This window comes from Stylophora pistillata, chromosome 10, assembly GCF_964205215.1.
Source record: "Stylophora pistillata chromosome 10, jaStyPist1.2, whole genome shotgun sequence".
Classification (NCBI taxonomy): domain Eukaryota; kingdom Metazoa; phylum Cnidaria; class Anthozoa; order Scleractinia; family Pocilloporidae; genus Stylophora; species Stylophora pistillata.
The window spans coordinates 4,309,548-4,327,738 of record NC_142528.1 but is presented as its reverse complement, the minus strand read 5'-3'; the positions used below and the strand labels follow the sequence as shown (position 1 = coordinate 4,327,738).

At 38.5% G+C, this 18,191-nt stretch overlaps 1 protein-coding gene and 1 long non-coding RNA gene across 2 annotated transcripts in view; both read left to right on the top strand.

Moving 5' to 3' along the window:
• The first annotated feature begins 1,075 nt into the window (after nucleotides 1–1,075).
• On the top strand, nucleotides 1,076–4,737 carry LOC148721459 (uncharacterized). Its single transcript, XR_015992583.1, has 2 exons — nucleotides 1,076–3,196; nucleotides 3,802–4,737. It is a non-coding gene; the product is annotated as an uncharacterized LOC148721459 (long non-coding RNA).
• A 9,168-nt stretch (nucleotides 4,738–13,905) lies between these two features.
• The window catches only part of LOC111324820 (QRFP-like peptide receptor), a 20,087-nt gene continuing 15,801 nt past the window's right edge, over nucleotides 13,906–18,191 (top strand). The window contains exon 1 of the mRNA XM_088736722.1: nucleotides 13,906–14,050. Coding sequence (XP_088592848.1) covers nucleotides 14,007–14,050 — 44 coding nt within the window. The 5' untranslated portion in view covers nucleotides 13,906–14,006. The remainder of the gene's footprint in view (nucleotides 14,051–18,191) is intronic.

Sequence of the window (18,191 nt, the reverse complement as noted above, 5' to 3'; positions counted from 1 at the left end):
GGACTAGTAACGGAGAGGTCAGTGGTTCGATTCCCGTACAGGCCTGATAGTTTTTTTTTTTTTTTTTTTTTCAGGTCTGATTTTCGCTATTGCATAAATAGCGCTCTCCACTGCGAGGATCTTGCATCATAGGTTTTTTTAGCTGAGCTAGTCACGCAAGAGATTTTAACAGGTCAAAGAGAAAGTTAGTCAGTTGAAATACAAATATAAGCTAGAAAGGTCAAGGTAGCGCAAGTCAACCTTCACCTCAATTTCAAGAATTTTCAAAAGCAGGTGAGTTAGCTTGCGTTAAAAAGGTGCTTTCCTTAGCTTACGAAGTTCAGGGGGGATGCCATTCCATATTTTCGCACCAACTCTGGAAAAGAAAGGCAACTGATGATTTGTTCTCACCTGTTTTATGTAAAAGCTTCCAGCTACCGAGAAACGAGTAGAGTAGGGATAAACCTGCTCAGAGTGAGTAAAAAGGTCAGAAATATTGGGAGGAGCACAATGATTTCTGATGTCATGTAACAGACAGGCAAACAATTTGAAGTAAAGCATTTTTATCTGTAGAATTCCCGAACGAGCAAAAAGAGGAGCACTGTGAGATGAATAATCGGATAAATCCATTAGACGAAGAGCCCGCTTTTGTAAAATTACGATTTTCTTTAGATGAGTATTTGCGGCTTGGCCCCAAGCAACGAGACCATAGAAAATATACGGTTCGATGAGCAAGCGATAAATCTTTATAAGAGTAGTGAGCGGTACCAAGTGTCTAGGCCTTGCAATAATACCGATACCTTTGCTTATTTTCGTGGAAATTTAGTTAATATGGTGCTTCCAGGAGAGATTACTACGATGGAAATATATTAACTGTTAGCCGTAAATTGGTCAAAATTTTAACCGTTAGCCGTAAAAGTAACTCCCCATTTAGACCCTCTAATTACTGAGTCAGACAATAAGTCTCTTGCTCAAGTAGGAACAGGCAGCATCTCGAGCTAATCTGTGTTTAAAATTAACAGAACTATAGAGATATAACAAAAATTTCTCGATCTTTCTCTGTGAGGTACTAAGGGTGTTGCTAACATTAGCAGACTGTGGAACCTGTGGAACCCGCAGAACCAGTATTTTTTGCGAAAGAAAAGTAATTGAATAAAAATAAAAAATAAAAATACATCAGCACTGATTGAAAGTTCGTTTTCGGGCAAAAAGAACATTGCGTTAAAAAAGAGAAATATGTTCTAATTATCCTTGACGACCAACTAGAAATAGCTGTGGAGATGAGTATAGAGACATTTACCGTTCAAAGGTAGGTAATGTCACGAGGAGCAATCAGCAGTCTCCTACCTTGAGCGCAAATAATTTGAACCATATGTTGAAAGCTTTAGAAAGTTTTGGGTTGTGCAATATCCGTATAACGCCTCATCCGAAGGCTCATAACAAACCTTTAGGCTGGAATTGGCGGCCAAAACTGCATTTTGCTTCCAATGGATTCGTTCGGTTGGCTTTACTCACAGACTTACCGAGGTAAGGATTACGTAGAGGGTAAAGCAGATGAACTAAAATCGAGCTAAATAGCCCCAAATTAGCCCAGGAAATTTACACGATGCAAAGGAACAACCACCTAAGCGAGTTAAGTTTGTCTCTATTTAAACCTACTTCAGATCTCTTTAAGGTTGAGCGCTCGATTGCGCAAAAAGAACTTATTTGCAAATTCTCGGTGGCCCATTCACGGTGTGAGCATGGGTTATCTCTGGTCATAACGTCAAGTACGATAAAAGAACGCATTTGTCTTTTAACGTTATCACCTTTGAACCCGAAAAAGAGCTTTCAAACAGTGTTACGGTATTTTTAGTATTTACTTTTTTTCCTATGTGAAAAAAAAAACATGCCCCGCAGGCTCTGCGGTCTACCGATCCATAGTTTAGGGACACTCAGCATTAAAATTGCTCGATGCACTTTGAAAATTATCAAAGGTGAGTATATTATGTGGTGTTCTGATGAATTTCCAAACAATTTTTATCATAAATTAAACACTGCTGTTTTTATTTTTTAAGTTGAAACGAAAGAAAATTAAATAACTAAAAACGTAAATAGAAATACATAGTATATAGGTTAATTGACCACTCACCATAAGGGCTTTTCATGGCCAGTGCCGAGCAACACCCACCCACCCCACTCAGGGGAGGCCGTCCACCACACAGTAATCTCGTGCGTGGGAAATAGATAGAGAGAGATAACTTGGAGATATCAACAAAGTTGAAATGGTAAATTAGCCACCGTAATGATTACAAAAGCTGACGTTTCGAGCGTTAGCCCATCGTCGGAGCGAATAGAGGAATTGTGGGTTGTGTGTGCTTTTAAAGGCAGAAAATGGAGCTACGTTATTGGTGGGAGCATGGCAACGAGAAAAACATGAATAAATTAGTGGAATGAAAAGCGTTCGTTGATCCCTGTGCGATAGAGAGAGAGATAGATAGAGAGTATCATGAAAGTGAAATATTAAAATAATGATGTTGAAAAAATCTCCACATGGGCATATGATGCAAATTTTTCTTCAAGGCAATGTAGTACACATTGCCAGTTGGATATACATGTATGGCTGGGTGAATATGATAAACGAGTTTATCAAATTGCCAGCCTAGTTATAACTATAGCAGTCTCATCGCAGCGAGAGCACGTAGGAACCTGTAATAACAGGTCGCAGCAGTCGTGAAACTGTTTGACCAAAACAAAGCGGGGACACGAGTTGCAGCCGAGTGAGTTTCTGTTGGATTGTCCAATTCTTCACTTAGTTAAAAAAAAATTTTTTATGACAATAATGGGCTTGTTTACTTCAGAGTAATTCAAAAGCGGGTTCTTTTTCATCTTAACTTTTCAATCACGGAAATGTGATTAGAGGTAATCTATTGTCTTAGAAAGGCTCATTGTCGCTATTCTTAGCAACGAATTGTGATTGGCTCAGATAAATCACGCCACATTCTGACTTCAGTCGAACTTCGATCATGGCAAAAGAGAGCATTGCAACAAAAGTACAACAAACCTCCAAAATATACAAATGTTATACGAAATAGTGTAAAAAATGAGGACGAATTTTGACATCGCAGTACATCTGAGCCCAAAAAACTTGAACAGTGGCGTTTGGTATCGCAGGAATTGGAAAATATATAGTTGCAGACGACCATCACACTGGAGGCCACGCGAATCTTGCATGGAGGTCAGTGAAGCTGAAATATTATGTGCTCTGTGCTTATTATCTCCAAAAAATTCATCTGGGACACTTTCCCGTTTTGTAAATTCTTGAGGGTTTACGGTTCGTTTGTTTCATCGTCGTATCATTCCACTTTACAGTTAGTTCTTTGTGCAAATAAAATCAGATCGTGTCACTATATGCATGTAGAGCGTTAGATAGTTTTACCTTCATGGATAACTTCTTTTTCAGTATACTTTTTGTAAAGAAAAAACGTCGTACCAATTGTTATTGGACATAAATTGGTTTCCTTTTCCATCGCTGTGTTTTTGAGAACTTGCAAACATTTCATCGATCTGATCTTGTTACATCTTACTCGCAGCCGAGAGCGATTCATCGTTACTTGTCCATCTACCACCCTGAGATATTAGCGATCTGACTACAGAACAAATTTATCCGAATACCTCTGCTTAAAACCTTTTCCCGACCTATTCAGCTTTTATCATTGCACTCTACCGGTCAATATTAAATATTATAGAATGTCTGAAGAACGTGCTTTCACACTTAAATTGCCTGACAGGCTATCTGTTATGATATGCTCTAGTGCTCAAAGAAGATTCGTTTCATTTCAGCCCAGAGCTTTCTTCTCTCATCACGGCTTGGCTGTTTACCTCTTCTTCGAGGGCCATGACTCCTGTCGCTCAAACTGTCGCGAGGAAGATTGTTTTGCCCTCTGTCAAGGGCGTCTGCGAGATGAAAGGGAAACACAAAACCTCGATTTTCTCAGCAGTCTAGCTTGACATTTTGTATCGAGGAACAGGTTGAATCAGATTTCTGCAAGGTCAGAATATGCCATAACAGTTTCATGTGAAACATTCTCTTTGTCAGCTAGAAGGTTGACTCTAAGCTTAGTTTCAGGTGTTTTGTTGCACTGCTCACTACTAAGTAACTCTGAACTCTTCCATAACCGAGATTACAATTGTTCTCAACCGGCTACTTTCAACGAATTGCGAAAACTAAGACGAGTTAAATCTCAGCAGTGCAAATTGAAGCTTTTTTGTTTTTGATGTGTATGCAGCTCGTATCAGCTCACATTTTACGAGGTTAAAAGATACAATTACTGTTTTATGTTGCCAGCTCGGTGGATGGTTCTGAATTTGGTGTCGAAAGCCTCGAAGCCGCTTTGTAACATTTACGTCTTTGATATCTTCAAACGTTTTTGCGTAATCAATTTTCATTGATTGCAAAACCAAGAAGGGTTTGACTGCCGCACTCTTCACCTGTTTTGCTATTGCTTGGACATTAACTAAGCTGAGTTCTATCGAACTCGTGCTTGCTAAATTTGTTGCAAGGTAAAAGAAGCGACAACTATCAGAGTTTATTAAAAACATTCTCATTGCAAGAACGGCTGATTTTTATGAACTTATCGTCGATGACTTTTTTTGTTGTTTTGCAATTCTTAACGAGTTGATATTGGAGTACAGTGGTTTTTTTTAGGCATCTCTCTTAAAGTTGTAGCTATTATGCATAATGGTTACTGCTTCGACAATAAACTTTGCTTGGTTTTGGCTAGTGTTGTATTCATTTAAACAGCGGTGTTTATGTTCCTTTCTTTAGTGACACCAATCTGTGCAAACAGTTATTGTGAAACTGGGAAAAGTTGAACTTCATTCGGAAAGCAGAGTCAGACTAGTTCAGCTTGTTACTTTTGTCAAATTCGACAAGAAGTAAGAGTCTCTCACCGTGATGGGAAATCACCACTCATTCTTTTAAGCAAGCAAGTTGTGCTCGGCTAAAGCTGCAAACATTTTTTCATCCACTCCAAATAAATATACTTCTTTTGTCTTTTTTCCCCTAGCTTGTTTCTCGAGAAAGGTGGAAAAGTCTTTTTCAAGACTAGCATTCAAACCACACCCTTCCATATCTTGTACATTAGGTGCGCCAAAACAAATTTGTATCAGTTGAAAGTGGGAGATAGGATGGTTTGGTTAATGGCAATTATGGGTACTCTTGACTCTCGTGGAGCCAGTACTGGCCTTTGAACGCCATGAAAAAGATATCTAAAAACAAAAACTTTACAGAATTATTCTTTTTTTATGGCACTGGAGGTATATTCACTATTTTCGAATAGTTTTTAGAGGTTATGAATCATAAGTTTTCTTCTCTTGTGGGTAAATCAATAACCACGAAGCATCTGCTTTCAAATACCATTCTGGCAGTTTAAACAACACCAACTCTGCTTTGACAAATGTGGGTAACTCATAAATCAAAATAAAGGCAGCTTTCCCCAGGGACTGATCCAAACCCGCAAACATTAAAATGTTAAATTCTTGTGATAACGATATCTCGACTTGAAGGGGTCTTTCAAAGAGATTTAGAAAGTTAGAGAGAAATTCTTACAATTCATATCTGTAGGACTGCAAGGGAACATTATAGTTTCGAAATCTTCGTTGTTCTGATTTCATGCGTGAAACGACACAGGTCCTACCGGGGGGCGTCGGATTTTAATCAGACCCTTTAATCGGCGAGGAAATTTCTTTCCAAAAGCGAAAAATAATATAAAGTTAAAGCTTTTCGATGGGCTAGTTTTTTTTGGATTTTCTATAGCCATTTACGGAGTCATATTACATGTATCAAACCTATGTTGATTACGCTAGACACACCTGCTGTAAGCTTCCGTTATGGGAATAAAGTGGAAAACATAGACGAGCGGCATGCCGAGTTTTTGCTCTCAAGAAGTAAGAAAATAAATACCATTATATTTGGCTTGAAATCCTTGACATTGAGAAGTAACACCACTGCTGAATGCCCAATCATATGTATTCATGCAAAGTTGTTATGCTAATTTACTCCATAATCATATTTGACATTTTTCAGTCGAAGGTTTATTCACAAGGACCTTGATAATGGTGCCATGGCGACGTCGAATTACTCTTCGATTATATCGTGACTGGTGAATATGTTTTTGCCCGTTCCTCTATCTGAAAGAGTCGTAAATGTGTTTAGGAAAGTAAAGCATTTATTGCATTGGCAAGCAAAAATTTCTCCAAAGATTAGTCAAGGTCAGTAAAATGTTATTTATAACATCTTGCTTTAGGGTAGACTGCACTGTCATCTAGAGGAAACTTGTTTGTTGATATCTTAGTCAACAAAGACAACATATTTCATAAAATCTAAATAGCACTTACCCCGCGGCATACGGCCGTGCTTGCTTAATTAAGATGGCATAGGCAAATTTCTGCGATCATCGGGTAAAAACATTTTGTCGCTTCTTTTATTTTTTGGGGCAGTTCCTTGGGGGTTTTTGAGAATGAAAAAAAAAAGGAAGCTGTTACTTATTAGAAATAAGCTTAATTGCGTCTCTATCCTTTTAAAGAAAGTAGCGAGATTAAAGCACAGCCGGCGTGTTTTGCCGGCCATTAAATTTGGCGAGAAAACATTCTGCAAATATTAATAGAAATCAGTGCCACAGATAGATCAGTGGAAACATTCAAGGGTAATCATCTTCTTTTTTTTTTTGATTCATTCATTTATTCAATTCTACCAAAACAAATAATCTCAGAGTTACTGGCAAAGAATTGAATCGAATTGAACTCAAGACGGAGATTGAATTTCCGGGCGTATTATTGGAATAACAAATGCATACATCAACAAACTTCTAGAATCGCTGTGAGAGCTAGTTTTTACAGTTCTCTTTAGTGATCACTCCATGTAAATAATTAGGAAATAAATAAACAATGATAAAAGATAAAGAAAAGAAAAGAGAAAACAAACGGAATTTTTCCCAGATTCGTCTTCGAAAGCGTGGTCGATATAAAGTAATCACATATAACAACTTTACCCGCCTATTTTAGAATTTTTGTGTGCGTGAAATTCTCCAAATGAAATCGTGGACAACTTGAAGAAACTTGTAAGAAGCGAATTAATGTTTTCATTTTGGGATGGATCTTCTTCAAATGAGGCTCTTCGATCTCAGGAAAATGTGGCGTGTCTTTATCGAGCCAATAGGAATGGTTGTTTGACCAAGCTGCACATTATGAGTTTCTTACGCATCATGGGGGCTAGTCCCGGATGTTATATCACTGCATACAAACTAAAACTTAAATGTTTACATTTCAGCCGCTTAACCACGGCACCCAATTTCCGCGTTTTGTTTCTGTCTGAACTCTTTATGCATGGAGAATCTTCACTCGCGGGCGCTATATGAATATTGTTGCAAATGATTCTTTGGAAGATGTTTGTGGTTTTGAGGGCGCTAAAGGTTGCGTAGAACAACCGGTCTACTTGTTAAGTAAATTTGACCACGTACGGCGTACGATGACTAAATGAAGCAATTGTTTGGCATCTGTCGTGAAAGCTTAATTTTAAAAAAATTGGAAGAGTTATACAGGTCAAGCCTGAAGGAAATCGCAGTGAAGATCATAAGGAATCATAAGGAAAGTACTTCTAGATGTTATCCAGCAGACTTGAAAAGAAAATCAAAACAAAAAGGTACCTGTACGGGAGGAACACCGCAATAATTTCTAGGTTGTAAATTTTTTATCTTTAATTTGCCGGTTCAGTCGTAGTAACCAATTAAGTTAAATTCGGTTTTGGTGTCAGATCTTACAAAAGATATGCAATAAATTATAGTAGTGACGGCTCTGTTTCGGTTGGAAATGTAAGCCGGGGTTGATTCTTTGATGAACCCGGGACTCTGAAAAGGAACAGAAAGGAAACAAAAAGGAAATATTGGATTACAAATGGAATATTAGGGTACTTGTACATTGTGGCCACACAACTTCCTTGCTCCTTTTTTTAACCTCACTTCTTTATTTGTTGATTTTTTTTTTACTTTAATCATCATTGCAAGGTTTCAAATAAGTTATTTTTAAATGTGATATGTACGTCATGTTTACTCTCGGACACAAAGCCGCGAAGATGCCGAATAATAACAGAACAGCGCTTCGACCAATGAGTTTAATGACAGCGAAGAATACCAATATTTACAAAACGATCCGGTCGTCCTTTCATCAAAGATTACGAGACTCAGGGAGCCGTAGAAACCACATGATGAAGGGCGGTAAGCGAAAGAAAAGCAACAGTTTTACGTACCTAAAATTTTACAAGCGCTTCACCACGTGGGAAAAAAGATTACCGAGTAAAATTACTACTGAAGGATTGTAGTCTACGTGACATACAAAACATGAGGGAACGGAACGGACTAAGAAATAAAACCTTGTTGAGGAATAGCCTCAACATTTACAGTTCAAGAGCCTTCTCAAAAGTTAGGATCATCGTCACGTTTGCAACAAAGCGATTTGATCGATATTTGGCATTCTTAGATTTCATTTTGATCGAGTGCTTTGAAAATATAACGAAAATATTACCTCCCCCTGAATAGCTCAATTGGTAGAGCGCCGGACTTTTGTGTGGGAGGTCGAGGGTTCAAGCCCCGGCCGGACCAACACTCAGGGTCTTGAAAGAACAGAGGAAAATGTGCTACCTCTCCATAATATCAAGAAATGAATAGATATTCTAGTCTTCTCGGATAAGGACGAATAAACCGTGGGTCCCGTCTCTGCAGGGTTCGGGGTAGGAGACGTTAATTTTCCACGCACTGTGTGATGGATGTCCTCCCCTGGGGTGGGGTGGGTGTGTGTGAGGGCCGCAGTTTAGAAAACTGTAATAGGTTATTGCGCTTCCCTCCTTAAATAAAGTTAAGTTAAGTTATGTGATCACAACAACCGATTGGAGGTAAGGAAAACTTTAAAGGTCAAATTGAACCTGACGCGCAAGGCGGGAAAACTACGACTGTCGAAGTAGCGATTTGTTTTAGTTTGGGTCTGATTGGTTGAAGAGGGGGCAGCAAGTTTTTTAGACCACGCACATTACGTTGCAAAGCAAAACCAGAAGAATACCGCTGTACTTTCGGTGTTAAGTTGCAGATGGCCCGATAGAAAGGTTAAGAGGCGACTATGAAATTTGACAGAAATTATCCGGAAGTAATGTGCCCGCGCTTGAGGGTTATTCCACTGATGAAGAAGTTAGGACAGTTCTTTGTTCTATTTTGAGGCAGGCAAGAGGTGAACTTAGTTGAATTAAAAAGAATAAAGGCTGATAGTTTCGAAAGAAACTGTTTGGGGCTGCGTCAGTGGGGGTGACGAAATAACTTGGATATATCAACAAAGTTGCTCTATTTTGAGGCAGGCAATAAGTGAACTTAGTTGAATTAAAAAATAATAAAGGCTGATAGTTTCGAAAGAAACTGTTTGGGGCTGCGTAAGTGGGGGTAACGAAATAATTTGGATATATCAACAAAGTTGCTCTATTTTGAGGCAGGCAAGAAGTGAACTTAGTTGAATTAAAAAATTATAAGGGCTGATAGTTTCGAAAGAAACTGTTTGGGGCTGCGTCGGTGGGGGTAACGAAATAATTTGGATTTATTCAACAAAGTCGCTCCGACGAAGGGCTAACGCTCGAAACGTCAGCTTTTGTAATCGTTACGGTGGCCATTTTACCATTTCAACTTTGCTGATATATCCAAATTATATTGAATTAAAAAAGGGTATGCGTCTAAGAAAATCATGAGGCATTCTTGAATGCTGAACTCAATCGAATTCTTGATTGGTTAACAAGCGAAGAAACCTTATTCAATGCTTCTCGTAATTCTATACTGGCTAATTCATTGATATTCCACGTCACTCGCATTTTTTTTTACATGATACGACTCATCTTTTTTTTAATTAAAAAATGAGAGCTCTGCTGGTGCCAGCTAATTAATTGACTTGCTTCAAGATATTTGATTGCCATCAATGGAGAGAAATATCAACTTGCTACGACTAAAGGCATATACGAACCCTTTAAGGTCCTTGTCTGCTAAAATAATACCAATTCGTAACAGAAGAAAACTTACACAACTTAACATAACAATTACGAGACCAATAACACGCAGCTTTTGGTTTAAACTTCACTGACCGCTGAACAAAAAAGACCTTACTAAGGATGGTTTGCTGCATATATTAAAATCCACGGTGCGAAAACTGAATATGTACATTGGATCTCTGTAAACATCTGTGTAGTTCGAATGATGCTCATGCTATGCCTCAGATAAACTAATACAGCAGAAAGCTCTTTCTTTTCAGTCAGCCGGAGGTAAGAGCGTCCAAATCTCCCCTATTAATTTTTTATGTGTTTATATTCAGTTAGAGGTTACTGATTCACGAGTTGTAAAAAAGCTCTCATAAAGATGGAATTCAGATGGATCAACGGCATAAAAGAACTGCCGCCAGTACTACTTCTTAAAATTTTGTAGTTAATACTGACGTTTCACACGAGAAGCATGTACACTATGGCAAAATTGATTCGAACAGATATGTAGCAATTGTTGCATTTCAATGAAACAGTGCCATATGAAGTATGTAGTCTTATTCAAACAGCTCTATACTTAAGTATGAAGTCGACTCATTGTTTGCAATTTTTGAACCGTCGTCGCTAAAAATTTGAATAAATTCTGTCATCATTCGCAAAGGCCGCGTTATTGCGGAAGCTTGAATTCCAGAATAGTCTGTGCTCTGTTAGGGCTTTATGCGAACTTAACATGCTTCACCCCGAGAACTCTTTTGCAAGTTACTTCTTGTCCATAATAGCCCCGTGTGAATAAAATCAACCACATCTTTCCATTGTCTGTACTTTTCGTAATCATTATGCGTGATAAAATATTCAGAAGTCAAACAAAACAGCCTTATACGGATAGCTTCATGATCGATTTTCGTCGCCAGGTTTTTATGGCGCCTTCTTTTTTATATGACAAAATGATCAGACAAATTGGAGAGCCGTATCACTGAAAAAAAAAAAGCGTTGATTTAAAAAACCATTTACTAAACCTCTCTTGACTGTTTTTTTATTCGTAATTCTCTTCTAAGCTCAGCGACCTCTGGTTATTTTAATTAGTATCAGTATTGGTGTGACTGATTGATGACATGGTGTAAATGAGTTTTCCAAGCGAGGCGGCTTATGGTTTACGTTAGCTCACCGCAACGTTTTTGTTACTTATTGAGCATTTAAAGCCTTAAAAACCTTTATGAATATTTGTCATCTGAGACGAGAGGCATTAGTTTCAAAATCATCAAAAGGTTGCGCTTTCATAGCTGTAATATAATTGTTGCACCCTATGTCAGGAACTCAAGGACATTGTGCACTGTCAAATTTCAGAGTGTTGTCAGGTTTCAGTCCCCAGTGTTTCTGAGTTTACTATTTCCAGTCCCTGGCTCGTCACACTTAGCCGCCATGTTTTCTTGTATTTCATATTGGTGCGATAGGTGTCAGACTACGTAAATAAGTCTGACAGGTCCTGATAGGTAAACGAATTCTTTTCTTCATAATATTGGTGATGTTTTTCTGACGTAATGCCCAGTCACTTGAAATCTAATCTTTGCGTTCGATGAAAATAAGCCACAGACCTACCAGATATGAGTTAAACTTTGTGAACTCTGGTAGTCACAGACTGACCAGCGTTGTTCGTGATAAAAGCATACCATCGAAAGCAAAATAAAAGATCGAGAGTTCTATGTGCCGATAACGACAAGCTTTTAAAGGAATTAAGGGAAGATTGCAACAGATCTTGATTGGAAGTAGCAGTTGTAGTTGAGTAATTGTGGGGTTCGAACTCCAAGGCAACATAAAACGAAAACCGCGTGGTACCACTCTGGTTTTAAAAATTGTTGACGTCATTCCAATGATCAGTAAGGTTATAGACAATAGAAAATTGTGGTCAGTTTGTTAAGCTTGCTGAGCGGGACTGAAATAATGAAGCGAAATGTTAAATGTCGATAAGCAACAGGAGAGGAAATTAACCAAAAGTTTTACAAGAAAACTCAAAATTAACAAACTTAGTTTTTGTCTCTGTCCAGGTGACGCGTGACCAACATTGACACCGAAGTATTAAATTGGTTAACTATATCCAATGGTACAGCGTTGGATGATTCCAGCGAAATGTGCCATTGATCACTGGCTTTCTCCTCGAATGAGCAACTGCACCTGTGCATGGTCGTCTTCGGTCTCCCTATGACAACACGTAAAAAAGTGGTTCGGTTCCGTTGTTACCGCAGCAACGGAAAAACGAGTAAACGTCGCCAAACCGGCAGCGGAAACACGTGTTACCCGTAGTGTTTCCGCAACGGTTTCAAAATTTTCTTTCGCGTTTCCGTTTACGGATTGTTGATATTTCGTCCTGTGGGTCTCTCTGGAATCCCTCTAAAGTTTTCCTTCATAACTAGCTCAGCAACATGGTTTAGTCCATTAAACGTGATCTCTAGATCCCTAAATTTGTTCCCATTCACAATTCTCTCTTGCAATCAGTGCCGATTTGTTATTCTTAAGTGGTTTTTTTACCGAGGATATTAGTTCTTCATCGGTGGGCTCAGAGAAATCCGCCATCTTGGATTTAGGTAAAGTTTGCCCTAGGTTACGCGCGGCCAATGACCCAATTGGCCAACATGAATGAGCAAGTAATCTCAAAATAACCCAACCAGCGCAAATGACCCAACAAGTTCCAGGTATCCAGTCCCATTAAGACACCCATGGCCAGCCGCCTCAAATGACTCAGTTGGCCAAGTTGTCCAAGCTATCTCAAATTATTCAACCAGGTCCTGCGACAAAATTGCCTGAATTGCCTATATTTTAATTTCCCCAGCCTAACTGGCAAAGAGCCTGTGTGCTCATTTGGGGATTCATACTAGCTAACTGTGCGTTAAAGTTAAAGGTCCGTCAAATACACTGCGCAAAAATTCTTAAAGAAACTTAATGAGTTTACGAAGAAACATCCAAATGACTCGGTTATTCACTTATGAGAGATCAGACACAAATATTTCACATATTTTGGTAGTTCTTTCAATATTGATCCGGGAACTATATATAACCATCAATATCAACGCCCTTTACGTGCCTTTATTGATTAAAGAGTCTGCGCAGTCGCTAGCGCTGTGTTAGCGTTTGCTTACGGAACACGAAATTTGCTTTTTACCCAAGAATATATACATAGAAGAGTAAAGTGGCGATTTTATGCTACGTTTTAAAATCAATTTTAATACTTTGTAAGTCGTCGTATCAGAAACCGAAGTTACTAATTCATAAACAAACTTTCTCACGATAGTTGTTCATCGATATCTGAGTGGAGTTTCCTACCATAAAAATTTCGTCAAAACAGTAAAAATCATGCCCAAAATCATGATCAGTTTGTTTTCCGTCATTGCAAAGGTTCAACGAGGTTATTAAGAATCCACATGCAGAAACATAACGGAAACATACGGCAGCGGAAACGTCCAGGCATTGGACGAAACATTGCTTGGCATTTTCGTGCCGGAAACATGACGGAAACTTGATAGAATCGCCAAGACTTGGTACAACACGTTTCCGCAAGACGTAAATGTAGCGGAAATATGAAGCTCTATGTTTCCGTCACATTTACGAAATGCGGAAATGTGGGATTTCGTCCTGTGGACGACGAGGTAGAGTTGTTATTGAAGGTGACAGTATAGTACAAAGCCGCAAAATCTATCGAGAACATTGACTGGGAGTCGTGCCAGAGTAAAGTAAAAAACTTTTTAAAAGTAAAAGTTGCGTATTCAAAAATATCCGGATACGTGTGGACGGGGCCTGAGTCGAATTAGAATTCGCCCGTCCATACGTATCCGGATTCACTCCGGATTCACTCTAGTACCCAGGATGACTCTATATATGTTGGTTACGGAGCATGCGCTACGGCATTTAGCAGCCGCGGGAATTCGATGTTTCAGTTTACGTGCACCAGTTCAAACAGTTAAAAACATGTCGAAATCAAGCAAGAAAGCTAAGAGGAATGAGGGGAACAAGCCAGAATCATTCATATGGAGCGACGACGAGGTAGAGTTGTTATTGAACGTGACAATATAGTGCAAAGCCGCAAAATCTAAGGAAACCATTGACTGGGAATCGTGCCAGAGTAAATATGACAACTTTTTTAGATCGCTTCGTAAATCACTAGTTGCCTTTGATAGGCGGTCATATTTAACTTTTCGCGGTAAACACGCCAATTTTGTGAGGTCATCGTATCAGAAAATATCCGGATTCGACCGTCCACACGTATCCTAAATGTCAAAAAATTTGCACTCTGGAGAGCGGATTAAAAAATATCCGGATTTGCTTGCGAATTCGCCGGATACGTGTGGACGATAGTCATATCCGGAAAGAAAAAGTTGCGGATTAAAAAATATTCGGATACGTGGGGACGGGGCCTGAGAGATACCTTTTGTAGCTCAAAATGAAGAGAAAGTTGGTTAAACGATACTCGTTTCGAAAAGCAATGAGCATGTAAAACTGGGGTGACGGAATTAGTTTTGGAGTTGACGATGCTTCATTCCCAAACGCGATGCGAATTATGGCTGAAAACAAAAACTTCAACTGAAGCTTTGGGACGTTAAGAACTCTTCACTGGGGGTAAATAGTATTCTGAGGTGTTGATAGTATATCCCAAAAGTGTTGTGTTGAAAATTTTCAGAATTTTCAACACAAAGCTACGCAATTTTGTGGTCGCAAGATCTAGTCAACAACAATTCCACCACTACACACGGGTCTCGTAAATACAAGAAATTTTTTTGTTCTTCGCTTTGTTTTTCGAAGGGCTTATGCAATTTTTATGTGTTGATAGTTCCTAGTATCGTTTAATAGAAGTTTCTATTTTTAAAACCCTACAATTTCAGATTTCCATAATTTTCAACACAAACCTACACAATTTTCTGGCCGTGAATTCTAGTAAACAACGATTCAAGCGTGCTGAGTTATAAACATGCTGAATTATAAAAATAATAATGATAGTATGACCTGTAGGTTGTATTTTGCAGTAATACCGGCTCGTAATATTTCCAAATTTTCCAAATTCTCCAAAACGTGGGAAGTTTGAAGAGCGCTCAGGAAGCTAGAGTTGGTTTCGGCTGCGCCTCGAGAAACTCTTACGTTTCTCTCGTGCTCTCCAAGCTTCCCGCGTGCATCCATAACTCAATCAGTACGCACGCTGAGCATGAACCGATTATTTATTATGAGAGGGAAAGTCAGATAACCAGCAGCATGAATTATGAAATGAATTTTAGCTTTATTTTACATTTTCAGTAACGTGAGTTTCTTTTGATTTCTGAAAAAGCATGTAATTAATGTGAAAGATGACAAGAAAAAAAAAGCAGATGCTGTATTCGATGAAACAGTGTTGTCCGGCGAACTTTTCCGTCTCATATTGACAGCTTCATCTCTTTGTGTTTAGAAATCGAGACAGTTTTTTTGTTGCACTTGTTAACTTCAAATTTCAAAAAAATTGTCTTCGGCTCTCTAAAATGCAACCGAAATTATCATTTTGAAATTTAAGGAGAAGAATGAAATGGCGTTATCATCAGGAGGAAATAGAATCCCATGGTTTTTTACTCAACGAGGTCAATGAATTGTTTAAAAGTCCACTGATATGGATACGATAATATGTACATATTTTGCTGCTTTTAGGTCACAACTCTACTCTCATAGGGCGTAATAAAAGTACTTTCTGTTCTTTGTTCTACGACACTCAATCTTTGTTGATTTGTTTGAGCCACGTTAACTTATAGACAATTTGAAAGCTCCTTTCACCTGGGACTTTTAAGATCAGCATTCACCTAGTAAGGTGTTGGTTAATTAGCTAACCGGTTACTTATTTTATATTGTTTTCTTGATAACCAATTAATGAGTGTTTTGCAAAGAAAGAAGTCTTAGAAAAGAAATCAAGGAATTTATCATTAAAAGTAGATTCCAAATTTGACCAGACTTTCTTCGTTTTCTTGATTCCCAGCCGGTGTTATTAAGGTGCGAAAACAGCCGGTGTTATTAAGATTCCCAGCCGGTGTTATTAAGGTGCGAAAACATATTATTTTGATGGCATATCAGTCAGCGTCATTTTTGCAGTTTCTTGGGAAACGGAATCAATTAAATACGTCTTAAGGACACTTCGAACTCCTCTCAGCATCAGCTTTGAACATATTGCAGCTGTTGATTCGGTGGTGTAGTTCCATTCAGCTGTCAATTCGTTCTTGTACGCCCTCCTGAACCATCTGAGTTCGGACAAAAAATCCATGGCAGTGATTTGCTGCGCAAGCGCTGCCGTAGCACCCTGATTAAGGACTGAAATGAACGAGCAAAACACTAATAGCACTAGTATCATTAGAAAATGCAACCGAGCCTTTGATCGCAACCGAGCAACCAAAGTAGCATGAATGTAGCATGCATTACAACTTGGATCCTTCTCCACCAAAGCGCTAATTAGGAGCCTTTTTGAACGGGAACATTTGAAGTACCTCATCCAGTAAATATTTTCATGGAAAAAGATCCCTTAACTAAGGCAATTTACACTTTTGAAGTAACCACCTTTCTAAAGAGGTAAAGAATGGATACTTGTCATATTAACGAATTGAGGATGAGTTACCGATGCCAAATTGTCTTGATCATTTACTAACACCCTGACGCAATCGTACTTCCTCTATTTCAAATGATAGACTTGTGAAGCATTGCCTTGATAGTTAATATCTAAATTATATCATTTCTGTACTCATCAATTAATGACGTATACTGCCAAACACCCGATATCAAATATAGAAAGCGGAACTTTTATAGCTATTCCCACAAACTGGTTGTTTCTCGAAGTTCATGAGCATGTTCTAAGTTATGACAAGACTGTGCAGTCCATTTCAGATTCTCAGCATCGACGAGAGCTAAAATTCTTGTACTCAGGTAAAAATAAAGTTGAGGTGAGTTTATCCATACAAGTAGACGAATGCTAACACGAGCAAATTCTCCATACCTTAGCTGTGTTTAAATTTATATTTTGAGGTAAGAGTGGTTTTATCCCAATGTCAGGAGAGGGACAAATTTGTGTATGTATTTCTCGATCACAGATCCTTGTCAAGCATTGCGATAGAGCAAAGATACATTTTTAACATGACTCGCATGGGAAACGAAAGTGTTGCGTAGTGTTAACGGCTTTCCTCACGCAACTATTAACTCTTTGCTGCCAGTGAGCTGGAAGGCGGTCAACGAAGAGCAAGAGAGTGCCAATCTGGTCTCTATAGACCACTTTCATAAATGGCTGCCGGATTAATATTCTTTTGTTTAAATTTAAATTAGCCCTTCTGGCCTCGTTCTCCAGTGCAAAATTCAAAAGAATACATTATCTCAAGTACATTATCTCCAGTACAAAATTGAAAAGAAAACATTATCTCAAGCGAGGCCAGAAGGGCTCATTTAAATTTAAACAAAAGAATATTGATCCGGCAGCCAATTATGAAAGTGGTCTATAGGTCTGCAATATCGAGAGAACACTTGTGAAGGCAAGTATGTTCTCTACCATCTAAAAGACGGACCGGAGCGTGGATTTGTCAGGCTAGAGACGAGCTTCAGATTGTTCCTCCTGAAACGGAGCTGCCTCCTGAAGGAGTTCGTTGATTTGAAAAAAAGAAAACATCACAAAATGAGTTTTTCCAAGTAGTCCTGGTGAAACAGGCGATAAAGATATGAACAATTTAAAAGATCGTCAACCTTGCCGGTCCAACTAAGAACGAATATGCAGCAAACAGAGTACGTTGATGAAAAAAAAAACTGTTTTATTCAGTCTTCTTTCGTCAAATATGCAAAAAGAAATCTCTCAAACAGTGAAATATTGCATTAAAATAAATTTTTTACTACTGCTTTCGATCAATCAGGGTTGAACAACCATGCAACACAAAAAGGAAAAATTTTTCGCAGGCCACAAATTCCCGCTATAACAAACAACGAAAGACACTGTTTTTGTTTTCATATAAATAGGTTACTTGATCTTCCCTTGTATAATCCTTATAACTTTGATGTCTTTATTGTAATTAAGTTATTTAAAGGAATACAAATTGTCGTGAAACGTATTAGCTCTTGTAGGGTTTTGTTTCTGTTTTGTTTGTACAGAGTTCAAAGGACGTTTATGATTGACAGTTGATAACGAGGCTTTTAAAATAATTACTCA